Genomic DNA, 20,200 nt, shown 5'->3' with positions numbered 1-20,200 from the left:
ATAGTAGTATGATATATATAAGACCTGATTTGAGGTTAGGCCCATCCTAATCCTAATTTATAAAATATAATTTAGGCTAGTCATCCTATCTTTTTATTCAAAATAATGAAATTTGGATAATTGATTCTTATAGTTAGGTGTCCTGAACATCTATTATTGTGTTGCACTTCATAATTTTAATTGTGTATCAATCATTTGATCTATTGGTTTATATATATATATATATATATATATATATATATATAAGACACAAATGGCAAAAACAGGATCACTCAACGTTATTCCGATGCTAGAAAAGAACCGGGCCAATCCAGTGGGTTTGCATGAGCCCGATAGGGTTCGGTTAGACCTATGTTGAGTTTTGGAGACCTAGGATTGGAGGGTAGGGCTTTAAGAAACCTAGTCCAACCCGATCCTATTTCACCCCTACATGGGAGCATTTGAACGACACCTATATAGTTGTATTTTTTTTTTATTTTTTTTTGTGTTTTGGAGACCTAGGGTTGGAGGTTTGGGTTTTAAGAAACCTAGTCCAACTCGGTCCTATTTCACCCCTACATGGGAGTTTCTGAACGACAACCATATAGATTTTTTTTTTTTGGGTAAAGCCTCTGTCGGTGTATTTAAAACTTGAAAAATGAATAAATAAATAAATAAGTTGACTCCATGACCCAAACGGAAATGATTAAATTATCAATCTAAATATGTGTCAGTGTTACGATCCATGAAAGGTGTTAGATACCTCAATCCATGATGTTAAACCAATCTTCCTACCACTTGGCCACACTGTGTTATAGAATAGCTAAATTACATGACAACTAAGGAAATTGAATATAATACAACACATCCAATCCTGACATAATTCTCAATTAAAAAAGGTCAGAGTTTTAAAACATCGTTGTTAAAAGGTCAAAGTTTTTTCTAAAACCGTTCCTTCTCAACGTGATAGACTCTTTTATGGGGTTGAAATCGTCTGCAATTCCGATCTCGTACAATTCCGTACAATACCACCTTCAAGCGGTGATACGTGTATTGATACCAATACAATGGCCCAGATCTGGAACAACTAATAAAACATTAAATCAATGAAAAGACATTTAAATCAGATCTGGACCATTGTATTGGTATCAATACACGTGTCACCCCCTGAAGGTGGTATTTCACGGAATTGTATGAGATCGGAATTGCAGATGATTTTTTTCCTCTATGAGGCACACATGCTCCAAACACTTTTTAGGACTCCATCCAAAATCGGCCATTGGGGGTTTCCCCATAATGGTTATGCATCAATAATACATAATATGCCAACAAACTTGGCCAATCACATATAGTCATATAACTTTTGTCCAACAAGAATATTTAGTGTTGCTATCCTTTAAAAATCCAACACTAATGGATTTTGAGTTATCCTAAAATCCTTCTTGTACGTATTTATTTAAATCTATATTAATTATGCATTATATAAAAGAGGTTGAGTTTTATCGTTCGTTTAAGATTTTACTCTCATTTTAGATGTTCAAGTCTTATAAACTTATTTTGAGTCTTGCTTTTTTATTCATGTTATTAGATCTTTGAATGTTGTTGCCCACTCTATTTTGAAAAAAAAAAAAAAAAAAATTGATCATCTTCATCAAGGTTTTCGAAAGTCTCTATTTTCAAGATATTCTAAATCTTATAATGCAGCTTTCTTCTCTGAATTTTTAATAAATCCTCATTTTTATTGTGAAATTTTATATAAAAATAAATAAATAAATAAAATACAATTTTTTTTGTCAAACATTCCCACCGCCGACACCCAACTCAACTGCACCAAGCTTCTATTAAACAAAACAGAAAAAGGAGTAGAGAGAGACTCATTTTGTAAGCTCCTTCCCCTCTTCCTTTCCCTTTCACTCTCTTCTAGAAAAACAAAGACATATATCGAGAAACAGGAGGTCGCATTTATTTCAAAACTGAGATCTTAGACATGGCATGTTCATTGCTCCTTGACCTTCACATGTACGATGCATATCTAAGCAGCTCAAGAGTATATATTTAATTCAGAAAAATATTTTTTGTCTGGGAACATGGTCTTGCATCAATACCCCTGTCGAAGAAAATGAATGTGGGGCATTGACGAAAAATAGAACGATAGTCATTTCGCACCCCTTATGTCAAGGTGTAAGAGATGTCTCGATCAGAAAATGCGTCCCTATTTAGTTGAGTTTAATTGAACATTTATATACCCAAATGAAGTGGACTTTTCTCTGGCTCTTCAGTCCATTCGGCCACCAGCCACCGGCCACCAATGAAGAGGATGCTGGACTGGACCACATTGAGGTTAGCAATTGAGCCTTGCAGCACAACAAAGTGATTCTCCCCATATTGTCTGATTAGTAGTGAGTCCCCTACTTCAAGAAAAATCTGTCTTGATTGTTAAATTGAAAATGATGGATTTTGCTTAGCCAAAGCAGAAAATTTGGGTTCCAGCTCCTCTCCATGGAGTCCCCTGACTATATAGTGATCTCAGGATGAAAATCCTTTGTTTTTCTCATCCCTGTTTTTCTTTGTTTTGCTAGCTACAGAACACGATACGTGGACAACTTTAAGACCAACGATCAAGGTTGGGTGAGGATTATTACATCCGGCGCGTTGGTCTTAAAGTTGTCCATGTGTCGTGTTCTGCAGGTAACAAAATAAGGAAAAACAGGAATGAGAAAAACAGAGATTTTTTTCCGTGATCTCACGGTGAGAAGGACACAAACACGTGCCCCAAGGTCACTCCAAGCCATGAGATTATTCTCTAGCCCCAGCCCTCTATAAAAAGGAATCCTATCCGAAAATTTGTCTAAAGAACTTTATTAATGTGTGGCCAATCATGTGAGGACTTCTCTCAATAGAGTATCAAACCCTAGCCGAAACCAATGACATCGGTTCAAACCAAAATAGATAAAAAAATCAAATATAAACCGATATAACCTGATAATAAATTAATATCAGTTCAAAATTCATAAAAATACAGGATTATTTCCGCACTTAAAAGATTATTTACATGGTAAACCAAACTCAAACAGATATCCAACTATTACGATCCCATCTTGGCTTGTAAGCTGATTTATGAGATTGAGTTCTTTCAAGACCATATCACCAATTAATAGCAAATCGATAAGAGAAATCAATATGAACAAAATCGGACGAATCCAAATCATAATCGATGCATCCATATCGGATTCGTTTTGGACTCGCTCATTCTCACCTCAAAATCGATGAAACCAATCAAAATCACACCTATAGTAATTTCTCTCCTCTTGTGTAAAGTGCTTTCAGGTTACGTTCAAATGCTCACCACCAAACTCCCAACCTCCAGCTTGCAGTTTCATTAATGCTTCCATTAATGTAGTAGTTTTCAAACAGTAACCACATCACTACGTATGGACCCCACAGTCCCACACAGTATTTATCTAAAGACTCTTCGTCTTTAGTTTTTTATCTCTGTATGTTCTTCTGATCCTTGTAAACCCAGAGCACCAGTTCTCTCCTGAGTGGTACCTGAGGTGGTCCTAGTAGTTATCATCATAGAATATGGAGATTGAGGTGACCAGTTCAGGGTTCGACCGGCCTGAATTAGAGATGGGTTTTCTTGCCGGCAGCGGCGACGGCAACGGTGGCGGCTGTGGAAGAGACAAGTCGACTGTGTATTTGGTGTGGGAAGATCTCACAGTGTTGCTGCCCAATTTTGGAAAGGGCCAACAAAGAGATTGCTTCAGGGACTTGGTGGATATGCTGAACCTGGTAGGATCATGGCCATCATGGGTCCTTCTGGGTCCGGCAAGTCCACCCTTCTCGACTCATTGGCAGGTACCTCTCTCTCTCTGGTCATTAGAGATGAAAAAAGAAGGAAAAACCTTCACCATCTTCAGTGGTTCAAGTTTCATATTATAAATTCCTCTAATAAGCTGAACTTTAATTTGACTTTGCTATTTTTCTTTTTTTTTTTCTCCCCTCAAAATGCATAGGAACTGAAATAACTCTCATAGTTTGTTCTTTTTTCCTACTTTTAGTTTTAAAATCTGTTTGGCTTAAAGTCCTATTACTTTTTCTCTTTGTTTGTATGGGCTACGCCTCTTGGCACTGCCTTCTAATATTTCGTTGGGAAAGAGTTCTCTGTCCGGGAGTGTTACCCGTACTTCAACCCAAGGGCCAATGAAAGTGGAGTCAAAAGCATCAATAAGGCAAGCATTTTTGCCCATCATGGGGCCAGGCAATCATTCCACCTCCCCGCTCTCTTATGTTCAGGCACAGTCCCATAGTCTTAGACAGAGTCTCTTTTTCCTATTTTTTCCTTTTTAAAATTTTATATATATTTATTAATTCATAAAAAAACATTTAAAGGTACATGTAGGTATAATAATTTTTCTTAAGAGATAACCTTATACAGATCAAGTATGCACAGACAATCGGGTTTATCTTTCCCAATTTAGCCACTAATAAGTAGGCATTTTATTGCAAAAACTCATCTCAACAACCCAACTTTGGTAAGTTTACCGAAGCAGCCCATATTCATTCTTCATGTAGATGGATGATGATAATTCTAATTTTCTTTTCATTGTCCCTTGCCTTATTCTCAAAAGTTTTTTAAAAAATTAGGTAAAATGAATTTTCTTTAAAGGTGTCTTAGTGTAGAATGAATTGATATGAGATGTAGGAAATTAGGTTTAAAAGTAGTGGTTGGATGACAATCTCAAATTCTCAATGGCTTTTACGTGGAGGTGTAGTCTTAAGGTACAATGAGTTGTTGTCACATGATTATGGTATGAGGTACATGCAATTAAAATTTATAAGTTTGTTGCATGACAATCTCAAATTCTCAACCACCCCAATTTTGGGGATGAGCTTCTAGCTTAGTGGCATGCAAGTAGACGGTTGGATCTAAGGCATAAGTCCTAGGAAGGTCGTTAGTCAAACCATCCTCCCCTTGCCCCGAGCGATGATTGTCTGCCATGGGTGTGGCAGTGCAACAAGCATCGGACGGCCAAGATGACATCGGCAAACATCCCGCTGTCATTCTAGCCATCAGATGCTTGCCTCATCGCTGCATCCGCGGTAGAGGATTTTTGTCACCCCTGCCTTCCCACATTTTTCTTGAGATACTAGTAGTTATAATAGTTGCATTAATAAGAACTCGTTTGAAAACGTTTCTGCAGTTTCTGTTTCAAGAAACGGTGGAAACATAAATTTTTAGAAACGGAATTGAAGGTGTTTGATAAGTCATGTTTCTAGAAGTCGATAGTAACCAACAAAAGAATAGCCACGAGTCGTTTCCAGAAATGAACTTGTTTCACCTGGGTCGTTTCTTGAACTATAAATACGTAGAAATTTCAATTTTTATTTCTGAAAACAAGTGAAACAGAACAGTTTTATCAAATGTTTTTTGTTCCGTTTTTTCCATTTCTAAACATAAAAACGGTAGAAACGCGTTTCTTAAAAAATTATCAAACGGGCCTTAAGTGTGGCCCAATGGACCTCCTTATCTGGTCCAAATGGGTCCTTTTCTAGCCAAAAAAAAAAAAACCTACCTCAACTTTGGCATGTGGATGAAAAAGTAGACCTCCTAATTAAAGGAAAGGACTCTGTCCGTCCTGGTTTCCTACGTCCACACAGATCATTCAATTTTTATTTCTGAAAACAAGTGAAACAAAACAGTTTTATCAAATGTTTTTTGTTCCGTTTTTTCCATTTCTGAACATAGAAACGGTAGAAACGCGTTTCTTAAAAAATTATCAAACGGGCCTTAAGTGTGGCCCAATGGACCTCCTTATCCGGTCCAAATGGGTCCTTTTCTAGCCAAAAAAAAAAAAAACTACCTCAACTTTGGCATGTGGATGAAAAAGTAAACCTCCTAATTAAAGGAAAGGACTCTGTCCGTCCTGGTTTCCTACGTCCACACAGATCACTCAGTTTTCAAGGTGGCAGGGGCATCATTAGCCCCTGAAACAGGGAGCTGTGTGTGGCCGGCAAGGAAGGGGATGGGCAGAGTTCTTTCTCCCTTAAGTTAATGTTTTTGATAATTTGGATCAAACAGCTAGTTCCCAAATGACTAAGACGTCTTAAAAATGAGCTCTCAGCCATTGTTTTCCTTGCATGGTGGTTGTAGCAAAAGTACAGCCATCAACTAAATCTTTGCCCTCTATTGTAGGAATGCATGATAATACCCCACCCCAACTATCCCCCTATACCCAATGAACACCATCCGAACCCACAATCGAGGGAGCATTGGTCAAGAAAAGTTCAGTCCTATTTATTTGGATTAAAATGATGCATATTTTTGTGGAGAGCTAGTTCTAGCAAAAGTAAGGATGGAGACATATTTTCGAACATTAGGCAGACAGAGACAAGAGGATGGGCTTCAGTGCAATGGTAAGGTTGCCCCATTGCAACCTAGTGGTCATGGTTTGAGTCGGAAATAGTCTCTCCCCAAAGCGGAGGTAAGATTGTATACATTATGATCCTCCCCATACCCTGCAATGGTGGGAGCTTCATGCTCTGGCAACGCCTCTTTCATTTTTTTTTAGGCAGATAGAGATAAGTATAGGAACATTTTCACTAAACCTAGCTACCTTTCAAAGAACATTTTCATCATTCCCAGATGGTAGAGGAAAGATGTTTCATCTTCCCATGGAAAACAGTTTATACCTTGGAGTGGTACTAATCTAGTCATCTTTGTTTTTTCAACAGGGAGACTTGCTTCAAATACTGTTATGACTGGGAATGTTCTCATCAATGGAAAAAAGAGAAGATTAAACTATGGGGTTGTTGTAAGTAGAATTAGCAATTTAAATATCCTTATAATTTAAAGTGATCATTTCTTTCCTTCCAACTTACTAGTGTCTGTGTGTGAACTTCAAATTTCTTCAGGCTTATGTGACCCAAGAGGATGTACTATTAGGGACACTCACAGTTAGAGAAACTATAACTTATTCAGCTCATTTGAGGCTCCCTTCTACCATGAGCAAAGAAGAGATAGATGAAGTGGTAGAGGGAACAATCATGGAGATGGGTCTTCAAGAATGTGCAGATAGAATGATAGGAAACTGGCACCTAAGGGGCATTAGTGGTGGTGAGAAGAAGAGAGTGAGTATTGCACTTGAGATCCTTACTCGCCCTCGTCTTTTATTCCTTGATGAACCCACCAGTGGACTTGACAGTGCTTCGGCTTTCTTTGTGATCCAAACCTTGAGAAATGTGGCTCAGGATGGAAGGACTGTTGTCTCCTCCATCCACCAACCAAGTAGTGAGGTATTTGCACTTTTTGATGATCTGTTCCTCCTTTCAGGAGGTGAAACTGTTTATTTTGGAGCAGCAAAGATGGCTGTAGAGGTGAGGAAATTTTAACTTTGTCAGTGACTAAGGACTATGAGTAGATGATCAAATGACTAATTCCTTTGAACATTATTTTTTCTGTTGCAGTTCTTTGCTGAATCTGGCTTCCCTTGTCCTAGTAGAAAAAATCCTTCTGATCACTTCCTTCGTTGCATTAATAAGGACTTCGATGTTGTAAATGCCACTCTAGTTGGATCTCAAAGAATACGTGTATGCGTAAGTATTTTCATTGCCTCCGCCACCCCTAATGAAGGCCTTCCTCACCTTCGACATTGCCATCAGGAGGGAAAACCCAATCACCAAAAAAAATCTTAATGAAACCGATATCTTGGTGCAACTAGAAGAGGAGACTCCAAAATTAAATGATCCTTTGGATCACCAAACTCTTCCTTCATTCACTATGATCTCACCACTTCCTTGTGACTTGCTATTCATTCATTCACTATGATCTCACCACTTCCTTCATTCACTATGATCTCAAAGAATACGTGTATGCGTAAGTATTTTCATTGCCTCCGCCACCCCTAATGAAGAAGGCCTTCCTCACCTTCGGCATTGCCATCAGGAGGGAAAACCCAATCACCAAAAAAAAATCTTAATGAAACCGATATCTTGGTGCAACTAGAAGAGGAGACTCCAAAATTAAATGATCCTTTGGATCACCTAACTCTTCCTTCATTCACTATGATCTCACCACTTCCTTGTGACTTGCTATTCATTCATTATTTGTTTGTTACAGGAAATTGGATCAACATCAGATCCTCTAAATCATATGCCAAGTTCAAAGATCAAAGAAATTCTTGTCCATAAATACGAATCTTCAGAGTACAGAGCAAGGACACAAAAAAGGATCCAGGAAATCTCACTAATTGTAAGCATCCTGAACTCAAATGAAAAGCAACCAATTGCATATCAGAATTAATAGCTGCTATGAAAGTTCTTCGATATGTGTATGCAGTCTAATTGCTTATTCTCATTGGATACGAATACAGGAAGGACTACTTGTGATATCAAACAGAGCCAGCGACGCTAGCTGGTGGAAACAGCTAACCACACTGACAAAGAGATCTTTCGTAAACATGTCTAGAGATATTGGGTATTACTGGTTAAGAGTTGCAATCTATATAGTGGTTGCTATCTGTGTTGGCTCAATCTACTTCAATATTGGAACTAGCTATTCTGCTATCTTAGCTAGAGGCGCATGTGGTGCTTTCGTGACAGGCTTCATGACATTCATGTCTATAGGAGGTTTCCCATCTTTCATTGAAGAAATGAAGGTAAGCAATCTCATAACTCATGGCAAAAACAAACTACATAGTTAAGTTTTCAAAGTCTCACATACATGCCTTTAAATCAGGTCTTCCATCGCGAAAGGCTCAATGGCCATTATGGCAATGCTGTGTTCATCTTATCAAATTTTCTCTCTTCATTTCCCTACTTGGTTCTGATTACTCTTGCTGCTGGGACAATTGCATTTTACATGGCAAAATTCAGTTCGGAGTTCATCCGCTACGTATACTTCTGCATTAATCTTTTTGGCTGCATCGCTGTCATAGAGAGTTTAATGATGGTTGTTGCTTCCTTGGTACCCAACTTTCTGATGGGCATCATAATTGGAGCAGGAATAATGGTAAGAAAGCTATGCTCATTTCTCACTATCCATAATCATCAACAGCATTATAACCATTATACCATTCTGATAAGGAACTTCAACCCTAGACCACCCTAATTGCAAGAGTGATGGGATCATCTCTGTATTTTGTAGTGTAATTGCTTAGGGCAAAGTGCAACCTCATATATAGATATATAGCCTTAGGCCTCCTAACTCGTCATAGGAAGGCAATCTTACACAAGATCTTTGAATATACGAACACTATACTTTCATTTCTAATGGTTTTCTTTGCAGGGAATTTTGTTGATGACCTCTGGGTTCTTCCGTTTACTACCTGATCTTCCCAAGCCCTTCTGGCGCATCCCAATTTCCTATCTTAGTTATGGAGCATGGGCAGTACAGGTATATTCATTTGAGAAGTAGATTCCCACAAGAAAGACATAAGCTACAAACTTTGAAAAACTTGTATTGTAATGCAGGGTTCATACAAGAATGAACTGGCTGGATTCGAGTTTGATCCCCTATTTCCAGGTGAACCGAAACTGAAAGGCAACGTGATCATCCATACCATGTTTGGAATCAAGATGGATCATTCAAAGTGGTTGGATTTGATTGCTATTTTTATCATTCTAATAGCTTACAGATTACTCTTCTATATCATACTTGAGCTAAAGGAGAGGGTATTACCAGTAGTTCGCGCGTTCTACATGAAGAGAACCATTCGACGTCTTAACAAGAGAACTTCAATCAAGAATAAGCAATCTATCTCAAAGAGATTCCCAACCTTACATCCATTATCTTCTCAGGAAGGTTTCAACTCCCCAATCCCTTAAAGAGACAAAAACAACCATTTCACAACATACAAACTACAATAGTGTTGGTCCTTTTCTATTGTTTTGTATTCATATATACATGTAAACATCTTTTGCAGTTACAGGAAAGAATGTAAACAAAAAAACTGTGTAAACAGAAGAAATGGTTCAGGAGCCCCTTGCCCAGAAAATGGAACTCCATAAGGAAAAAAAGGTGTGATTTTTAAGTAATTGGATTAAGCAATTGGTGAAGAGAGAAACTGGGTGTCTAAGTAATTTATATCCATATATCTTCTACCACGACCAAAGTTAGTTATTTCTTGTACTTGCTTATTTCAATTTTTGAGTCACAGGGGATAGAGGCCTAGATTGGGAAAATAAGCATAAGGGTAGATCATCTCTTCTTTCGTTCTCACCAAATATGATAAATCACAACGCAAAAGGCTGAGTAGATAATAGAGTCATATGCCAACTTGCCTTTGAAGCGTGATAGAACCCATGACCATTCTCTCTCAAATGACCTTAACTTGTCTGGAGGATGGTCAGCACAGTAAAAGGACCAAGATGCCAATAGCCTTAGAAAATTGGCCCAAAAAAAAAAAAAAAAAGGAGATTAATGACATCTTCAATATTATTCCAACACAAACAATAATTTGAGATAGAGCTTGGTAGATCTTTGTGTAAGAAAAGCCTGGGTGGGGAGGGTAAAAAGAGCTCTCCAAGCGATGAAGCTATGCCTGGGAATATGCTCCTTAGACTAGACCAGGCTAGCTCAAGAAACCAATGGCATTTGAGTTCTCATCGGATTCCAAGTCAAACTAGAGGAGAATCTACCCAATGGACAAGATCACCCCTATCACTAGGGCTTATGGGAATAGACTAAAGATCAGTCCAATTAATTAAACTTCTACAAGGGGAGATGAAAGGCCCAAGAATCCAAATGCCACTGCTCAAGATGGAAGGAGCTTTAGCCATACCATCGAGCCGACGTACAGATTTTATCCTATCACCATATCAAGCTTCGCATCGGTTGGGATCGATCAATTATACCCTTATTTTTCATATAAATAAAAAAATAAAAATATTATGATTTTACCACCAATCTGATTTAATACCAATACTTTGGCTATGTTTGGTAATATTTCTATTCTTAGAACGACGTTTCGTATTAAAACTATAATTTTTTCATTTTCTGCATTAATTTTTTTTTAACCTAAAATGGTGTTTGATAAACATATTTTAGAAACGATTTCTCTGAGCCAGGGATGAGGGAGAAAGAAGGAATTTTATGGGATTTTTTCTTCACAGAAAGTTGGCCTCAATTTGATTTCATTGAAATAGGAATAAGGGAGACCGGTGATCAACATTGTTGAGGGAGAATTGGGATCGAGCGAATGAATTCTTCACCACTCCAAGTTTTCAGAGTTTCAAGAATACATAGAAGGTTTTAGATTTTTTTTATTTTTGCCAATGTAACGTTTCTCGGATGTTGAAAATGGTTAATCGTGTTTGAACATTTTCCATTTTTCTTACCTTTTTTGTACTTAATTTGTTTAAAAAAAAAAAAAAAAATGAATCGTAGACATCAAATAAAAGATCCTATTTTCTTTCCGTAGAATAAAAATACTTTAATAACATTTTTTTGAATAACTTATCAAACACAGCCTGAAAACTCTGCTTGGATTTCAGAAGAATCTATACTTTTTTTTCAATTCCCATTAAAAGGCCTCAATGGATGGATAACGTAACCAAACAATAATTGAGCAAACCCATCAATTTGAAAGAGAAAAAACAGACACGAAACTTAATAAGTACATCCCATCCTGTAGAAGTTTTCTCACATTAAAAGTAGAGAGAGAAAGTAGTAGTACCCAATTGTTGTAATTAATGGAAGTCTGCCGCATATGACGATTGCCATGATGCATGATAAAGATAAATCCAAACTTTCTCACGTGTTCACACCACCTTTTTTTTATTTTTTTTGTTCAAAAAATTTCTAAAATGTTGTCTCTATCATAGCTCATGTCACTGGAGTCTAAAGTATTATCCTCATTTTGACGGAATCAAATCCTTTGCTATGAGCGATGATTAGAAATGAAGATTTAATGGTATAAAAGGTTTTAACATGTATACACCTTAATCGTTAGATTCTTATTGTCATTCATTATCTCCTCGTAGAGAATTTTTATATCATTTTGACCATCAGAGAGATGATTCTAATAAGGGTGTCAATACGTTTATTTTGTTTGATGCAATTTTAGATTTGTTATTAGGTTGATCCAATATTAAATAATTTAAAAAAAAAAAAAATTGGATTTTGATCTTCGATCTAGTTTAATCCAACTTTTAATAAGGTTTTTTGTTGAGTTATTTATTATCAGGTTCAGTTGATTCTAATTTTAAGTTAATAAGTATACATAATGAAATTAAGGAGAAAATATTTTCTACTTTTTTAGGTTTTTGGTTTCTTAATGATTTTTTATCAATCTGGTCACATTTTTTTCTTAGTTTTGAATTAAATCTCATCTAAAAAAACAAATGAAAATTCAATTACTGTTGATTGATTGAAACTAAACTTTGACACCTTCAAGGGTAAGGAACAAGGACTTTTTAGATACTTTGAGTGAAAGAAAGCTTCTATTATATTTAAGGATGTTAATTTGAAGTCAAAAATCAAACATTGAAACTGATATCAACCATTTAAAAATGTATCAAATTGAACTAAATAAGGATTGGTACGGTTTTGATGTCAATGGAAAAATTGTTTCGTACAAACCAAATCATAGCAAATTACCTTTTTTTTTTTTGTTAGTTAAGGTGTTCGGGCCGACTAATCCTGAGAGAGATTAGCATAACAACCCACCACCATGGTGTCCACTTAAATCATAAATACACAGATTGAGAATCAAACCTGAAACCACCGAATTACCTATCCCAAACCAAATGGAGTATATAAAACCATGTAAAAACTATTGCCAGAATCAAATCACTCTATGATTTCTGTATTGAAAATACAATCAAGTTGTCAACACATTTGATTTCTTAATTATACTCTTATGAAATCCACACCTTGTATATTATATAAACGTGTTAGTCAATTCATTCTAGATGTTTAACCTAATAGAGAAAACTTTATAGATTTATTCTCCTACTTTCCTGATTGAAAGTTTCAGTACTCGTCTAGAATATTATTACAGATTTAGTTATTGGTACCGATATCGATATTGATTCAGATCAGATTGGATCAGTATGGATCAGTCACTTTTGTCTTTAATTTTTAAAAATAAAAATTACATTTTCTCTATGGCTTTACTTAGGGGTGTTAATGGTTCGGTTCGGTCCATTTTTTCTATGGGTTGAATTGGTTTCGATGTTGTGGGAATGGTGAAACCGAAACTAAACCAATAAGGAAATTCCGATTTTGGTTTGATTTCAGTTTCAGTGTGATTTGGTTTTGGTTTCTTGTATCAATTTGGTTTTTATTTTTTGTCCTATGTTTGATTTTCCATACAAAACTATGTAAAAACTTAGTTTTTTTAATGAATTTTGGATTTTTTCGGTTTTGGCTCAAGTTTTGAGTTGGTTTTCAATGTGGTTCGGTTTGCTGGTGGAGTTATAATTTCCCAAACCAAAATCGGCATGATAAGCCTTCGGTTCGGTTTGGTCCAGGTTCAATCAGCTCAGTCCAAGGCAGTTTTACTAGTTCGGGTTAGGTATTGACACCCCTAATTTACCCCTAAAAATATTAGTAATCGATCCGGACTGGTCAAGTATCAACTTATATCGGTATCAGATTGGCTGTATCGATTGTATCATATTAGTATTGTCTGACCGATCCCAATACCTAGCCAATCCGAGATCAAGTATCGTATCAATATTAGGGGTAAAATCATCAAAAAAACCTAATTTTATAAAAATAAGGGTAATATTGTCCGATACAGTTGACCCTGGATCAGTATCGTAACTATATCAGCCAAGACCAATAACAAAACCGACAACTAAATCCTTGAGTTTCAATATCGATCTCGACCAATACCGATATAATATTTTCAATACAACCGATCCAATACCGATACTTAGAACCATGCTTGTAACCCAGCAAATGCAACTTCTCTTCCTCCAAAGGGGTCCTAGGTTCCACTTCCATCTACCGTTCTACATTTTTTTCTTATAAATTTACTACCACCATCAGAAGATAAGATTAAGAGAATAAGAGAAAAAGAGAAAAACAGAGACTAAAAACAGAGACTAGACATTGTTTTCATTATCAAACCCACCATCAATCCGTGATCATGTTACAGCTTGAGCTTTCGACTACCCTTCTCCTCTTCTTTCTTCCATTCTTTTTCCTTTTCTCCATCAAATCTTTCTTCACTTTTGCAACCAAGTCCAATAAATCATCTTCATCTCCTGTAACAAAGCTTCCAAGATCCTATCCTTTAATAGGCTCAACTCTCACCATTTCTGCAAACAGAGAGAGATTCAATCAATGGATCACAGAGCTTATTCAGAACACTACTCCAACTCATCATGGAACCGTCATCCTTGATCGATCTCTCGGCCGACGCCATCTCATAACTACCAATCCCGCTAATGTCCAACACATCCTTAAAACCCAATTCTACCTCTACCCAAAAGGCAATTTCTCTCATGATTGCCTCTTTAGTTTTCTTGGTTCTGGCATCTTCAACACAGATGGTGAGAACTGGAAATTCCAGAGACAGATCTCTAGTCATGCTTTCAATACCAAATCCCTCAAGAAATTCGTCGAGACAGTGGTTGAGGCAGAGCTTTCTGATCGCCTTCTTCCTCTCTTCTCCACGTCCACCACTCAAAAATCCGTTCTTGATCTGCAAGATATACTTCAAAGATTCGCATTTGATAATATCTGCAAAATTGCTTTTGGGTTTGACCCAGGTTATCTTTCCCCTTCATTCCCACAACCAGAAACAGAGTTTGCAGTCGCATTTGAAGAAGCTACACAACTAAGCAGTAAGCGATTTGGTTCAATTTTCAGAGGTTTATGGAAGGTGAAAAGGGCATTTGATATTGGGTCAGAGAAGAAATTGCGAATAGCAGTTTCAAAAGTTCGCGATTACGCCACTTCTATTGTAAGAGAAAAGAAGAAAGAGTTAGAAGAGAAATCTTCAATAGAAACAGAGGATCTTCTCTCAAGAATCTTGAATTCCGGCCATGTAGATGAGACTTTCGTTACAGACATGGTCATCAGCTTCATCTTAGCTGGTCGTGATACTACATCCGCCGCATTGACATGGTTCTTCTGGTTAATTTCCAGGAATCCTCATACAGAAAAGGAGATTCTGAAGGAGATTGGAAAAGAAAAGCCTGAAGGGTTTAATCATTACGATGAAGCGAAGGACATGGTATACACCCACGCAGCTCTCTGTGAGAGCATGAGGCTCTACCCTCCAGTCCCTTCTGATGGTAAAGAAGCAGCAAGAGACGATGTGTTACCAGATGGGAATATAGTGAAGAAGGGAATGCAAGTTACATATCATCCTTATGCGATGGGAAGGATGGAGTCATTGTGGGGGAAAGATTGGGCTGAGTTTCGCCCTGAGAGGTGGTTGGAGAAAGAGGAGATTACCGGAAAATGGAAGTTTGTGGGAAAGGATTTATACACATATACAGTGTTCCAAGCAGGGCCAAGGATTTGTTTAGGGAAGGATATGGCATTCTTGCAGATGAAGGGGGTGGTGGCCGGAGTTATGAGACAGTTTAGGGTGGTGCCGGTGGACACTGGTTTTGAGCCGGTTTTTGTGTCCTACTTGACTGCTAAAATGAAAGGAGGTTTCCCGGTGAGGATTGAGGAGAGGGGTGGAGAATAGACATCACTTGCAGGTGTTGTATACCTGTTTCATCAACTAGTCTTCTGGTTTTTAAGTCTCTGTAAGATCATAATGTAGCGTTTTTTGAATGAAGGGTTTGAGTCTTGTATTCGTCACATTTTAATCCAGGAAATGATGATGATCTTTCCCAAATAATGGGTAATTTTGTGTTTTTTAATATTAAGGTTTCACTATATATTTGTAGTGATGATTTTTTCCCTATAAGAAATCTGAGAGAGGTATATGATGAGTATTGTAATATTATTCTTCATTCATAGTGGAGCAAGATCTTATCTAACGGTAGAGATAGGCAAATCTAGTTGAATCACTTAAATCTACGTTTATTGTGTGATTGTTTATTCTTATTTTTTCATTCTTTTATACATCATTTTAGAGTTACATAGCTACAAATCTTACATGTGTGAGGGGTTGTTCTATTAATAATCGGTATACAGCTAAACTCCTGATAGTCTCTCGCACGTGTGATAATAAATAGTGCAAACATGTGGATGTATGAACATATATCCCTCTTACCTTCATGACTTTAAAATTCTCAAATTACCTCTTAAACTCGCCACCTTAGTCTATCTACCGCATCTATGGTTTGAGGAATCGGATCGGATCAACTAGAATCATTTGGATCAGATTGGTATCGATGTCGACCTTGACCTTGATCGTTTCGATTCATAGCCAATACCATATCAATGGATCGGTACATACAAGAGGTAAAATGGTAAAAAAAAGTGACTTTAAATATAAAATAAGAGATATTTCTATACGATTTAAGATTATTCATATCGATATCGTATCAGTATCAACCTTGACCGATCCCATTCTCAGTACCAATTACTCAAACTATTGGCCCCATCACCATATAGACTTGAACATCTTCCTCCTCCCCTGGTATTTCAAGATTTATGGTTGTTCTTAAATCGTGACAATGAGAGAATCCAACCCAATCGGACAAGGCTGTTATTGTCTAGTGACATCTGAAATTCGGAAGTGGGGCCTTACTATTGAAGTCTGCTCTATAAAGAGAGAGATTTTCGTTGAAGGGATCAGTCACAGTCTGGGGCTTTGGAAAGCTAAATGCATGGAATCCGACACGAATTATCAATCGCGTCCAAAGACAGAAATTGTCCTCCACGCCTTTGTAGTTGACCAGCCACGTTCACTCTCTATTCTTCTCTAAAATTTCTCATCCAATCTAGAGTGGCTAAAATTACATCGAGAAAAAAAAGATGATCCGATCACTTTTTAAGTTTTAACGTAATTAGGAGGTCGCTAATCTCGATGGTTAATTGGGAAAGAATTGACCATTATTTCATAAGAGAAAAAATAGAGATTTAATTCACTACTCATCATAATATCCACGACTATTACTTATATATAATTACTATCCCACATATGTATAATTACTAAATAGGCATCTTAATTCTACACAACTACTTCACATATCTTACATGTAACACAGAGATTTTATTGACGAGAAATAATAGAGCTTATTATTCTTGTAATAGAGGATTGTTGCAAGTAATGCGAAACACAGTTGAATGAAGGATGCGAAACTAACACAAAGAAAAAGAGCATGCACTTAACGAGCTGATCTCGTATTTTTAGGTATATATAATGGTATTTTTTGGGTACTATATGAAGTATAATGTCAGTTTATTGGGGTCTGGATTTTAGATTGGCATCTTCTATCATGCAAGACAAGGTGTAGCATAGATTCAAGGGCTACGAGCACCTTGGGCTGCGCATCTACATCTTAACCTACGTGTTTAAGGGCTCTCAACCTTTGGGTATAATATGCACTATAGACGAGCTCCATCCCTAGATTATCTACATGGAGTCTTCCCCATGTGGGTAATTACTAATGAAATAGATTCTCTTTTATTTATTACTGTACATTTAATCTGAATGGAGATTCTGTTTCATCGATAACTACCCATGTAGGGACCTCATGTGGGTAGAAAATCTGAACTTCTGACTTGTTTGGAGAGATAGAACATTGAAATTAAAATATTCAAAGAAAAGAAATATACCTTTAAAATAAAAGGAATCAAAGAAAATTGTTTGTTTTTTCCAGATTAAAAAGGGCAAAAGTAGTAAAAAAAATTATCTTTTCTAGAGGTAAAAGCCAGTTGGAAGTTGAGCCTTTGACCGCATGTTTGTTAATGGGATCATATGATCACTGTTAGAGGTGAAAGAGGGTTGTGTTTCTTAAAACCCTAGCTCAACCCTAGGTCCTCAAAATTAAACCTAGGGCTTGTTGGGTTCATATTCAAGCCTCATCCTATCGGGTTCATACCAACTCAACCTGGCCTTAATTGACCATGTTAGGGCCGGGTTGGGTTAGGTTGGGCTAGATTGGGTTGGCCTTAGCTTCTGTAATGGTTGGATTAACCTTGATTGACCTGCTTTTGTCATTCACGTCTTGTAAGTTAAAAAAAATATATAGAAAAATAAAATACCAATAGAAGCTCTAAATCTAATATAAACATTCAAGGTTGAATTTCGGGTCGGGTTGGGTTGGGTTGGGTTGGGCCAGGCTGAGGCCTCAACCATGCCCGACCCAACCCTGACCCAGGATTGGGATTTTCAACCCTAACCTGCCTTCAGGGTCAAAAAACTTGACCCAAACCCTGTTCGGGCTTAGGGCGGGCTAGGGCAGGTTCGGGTTGTCAAAGCCAAACTTTTACCCCTAATTACTATACTCGATATCCCCTCATGCCCAAGCACACAAAAAGAGAGAGTGCGAGTGAGACTCAGAGATTCTGGCTTCCAATTTGTTTCGGGTTGGTTTTGATTTCGATCTGAATACTGAAATGGTTTTAATTTGATTTTGAGTTCATTAAAATCAGTCCGAATAAGATTTCGATTTGGTTAGATCCAAGTTATTTTAACTCATTTTGTTTATTTGTACTGGTTCCAACTAGGTTCTGACACCTTATCTCCACTTGCCTCTCTACTTTCATCCAAAGCTCACTAAATTTAGGATCGCTATCCTTTTTAGTCTCAACCCATGAATCCACATGCCATTAGAAAACCTGGACCCTGCAACCTCTCTTTCCCCTTCCTGATGGGATACCTGTAGAATGAACTGTAACTGTGGGGCCCAAATTATTCTTTCCAAATCCCAGGTGACCCTATGCTGGGTTTAACAAATACAGGGTCTTCCAAGAGAAGGGTTGAAATTGAAATCTAAATAAATAAAAAAACAATAATAATATTTTAAGTAAAATTAACTGATTGTGGGTTAAGGGTTAAGGAAATTGTTCCCTTCTAAGTCGTTTGATGGTCAACCCTTTTTTTTTTTATATCCAAGGTGTCCGGATCTTTAGCCCGATTAGTCCCTGGGATCACTGTGATACCGCTTACACAGGACCGGATCAACCATTTTTCTTCGTGAACAAACATTCTTTCCAATATCAATAGGTTTTTTCTCTTATTATTATATTATTTATAGGATAGATAATGTAGAGCTGATCTTTGCTACCAGTATATTATTGGATTGGGCACATGCAGTTATAATCCAAATCAATTTTATTCATTTTTTAAAGATAATTCCTGTCAAGGGCCCATGGGCTAGGATGACTGCCCAAAGGCTTCTGAGAGAAGTCCCAGGGGAAAAAGGGATGCCAGATGGAAGGATGCTTCGACAAGCAATTCTTAACCAACTGCAATGGATAATTGTTGGCAAATCGAACTTATTTACTCAAATCCATTAAGAAAGCAAATATATTCCAAGGGCATAAAATTTGATCATCTTCAAAAAAGTGAACCACCTTCTCCTAATTAGTCCAAATAACGATATATGTGGCACCTAACCGCTTGGCTAGCTTCATTCTTTCGATGATTCCTCAAACTTTCAATTCTTGTGAACTTTCTGCAAGACTAGAGTTAAGGGAGACACTAGAAAACACTTAAACATATATTACAGAACTGAGAGGAGGTAATGGTAAGTAGGGGAGGGGGAAGATGGATGAGCGATAAATCCTATATCCATTTGTTGATATTTTGGATGATTTAGAGAGGCAGGGCAAGGGATTTCCCTTGTAAGTTATAAGAGTTGCGATTGATTCATATGAAATGGCAAGTAATTTTTAAAGTGCAAAGAAACAAAAGAAGTTGAAAGTATGGTTTCCAAGAAGGAAAGAAATGTCATATCATTCGCAACACAGATTAGTAGCAGCCCAGATTCGTTCAAGAAATCACAATAATAGATGTCAGTTCGAATCAGTCCCTTAATTGGCAAAATAAACAGGTAGAGCATTTCTTTACTTAGATTGACCATGATAGGTAGTCCCTTCTTGAAAAGTTTCATAGAAAATTTTTGAATTTGAGGTGTAAGTGAGATTTTCAATTTTTGTGGTCAGCTTTCTAGATTTGGAAATATGCCATAAAATAAAATTCTCATGGAATGTGATTCCGTGTGAGAGAGCCCAAGTCCATTGTTAGCAAAAACACGTTTAAAAGTCCGTTTCAAACGTCTTTTAGTTTTTTATCGTTTAAAACACGTTTTACCGTATGCTTCCCAAAAATACTTAAAAAAACAGCAAACTTCA

General features: G+C 37.0%; 1 protein-coding gene and 1 pseudogene across 1 annotated transcript; both read left to right on the top strand.

The window, feature by feature from the left end:
- The first annotated feature begins 3,473 nt into the window (after positions 1-3,473).
- LOC122061175 lies at positions 3,474-10,043 on the top strand (annotated as a pseudogene).
- Positions 10,044-13,972: 3,929 nt separating this feature from the next.
- On the top strand, positions 13,973-15,810 carry LOC122061064 (cytochrome P450 94A1-like). The gene has a single exon (XM_042624231.1). The coding sequence runs from the start codon at positions 14,076-14,078 to the stop codon at positions 15,630-15,632; it is 1,557 nt and encodes a 518-aa protein (XP_042480165.1). The 5' UTR covers positions 13,973-14,075; the 3' UTR covers positions 15,633-15,810.
- The last annotated feature ends 4,390 nt before the right edge of the window (positions 15,811-20,200 follow it).

The sequence above is a fragment of the Macadamia integrifolia genome, chromosome 14 (genome assembly GCF_013358625.1).
Source record: "Macadamia integrifolia cultivar HAES 741 chromosome 14, SCU_Mint_v3, whole genome shotgun sequence".
Taxonomy (NCBI): Eukaryota; Viridiplantae; Streptophyta; class Magnoliopsida; order Proteales; family Proteaceae; genus Macadamia; species Macadamia integrifolia.
The sequence above is the reverse complement of the archived record's forward strand: the minus strand, read 5'-3'. Positions and strand labels throughout refer to the sequence as shown.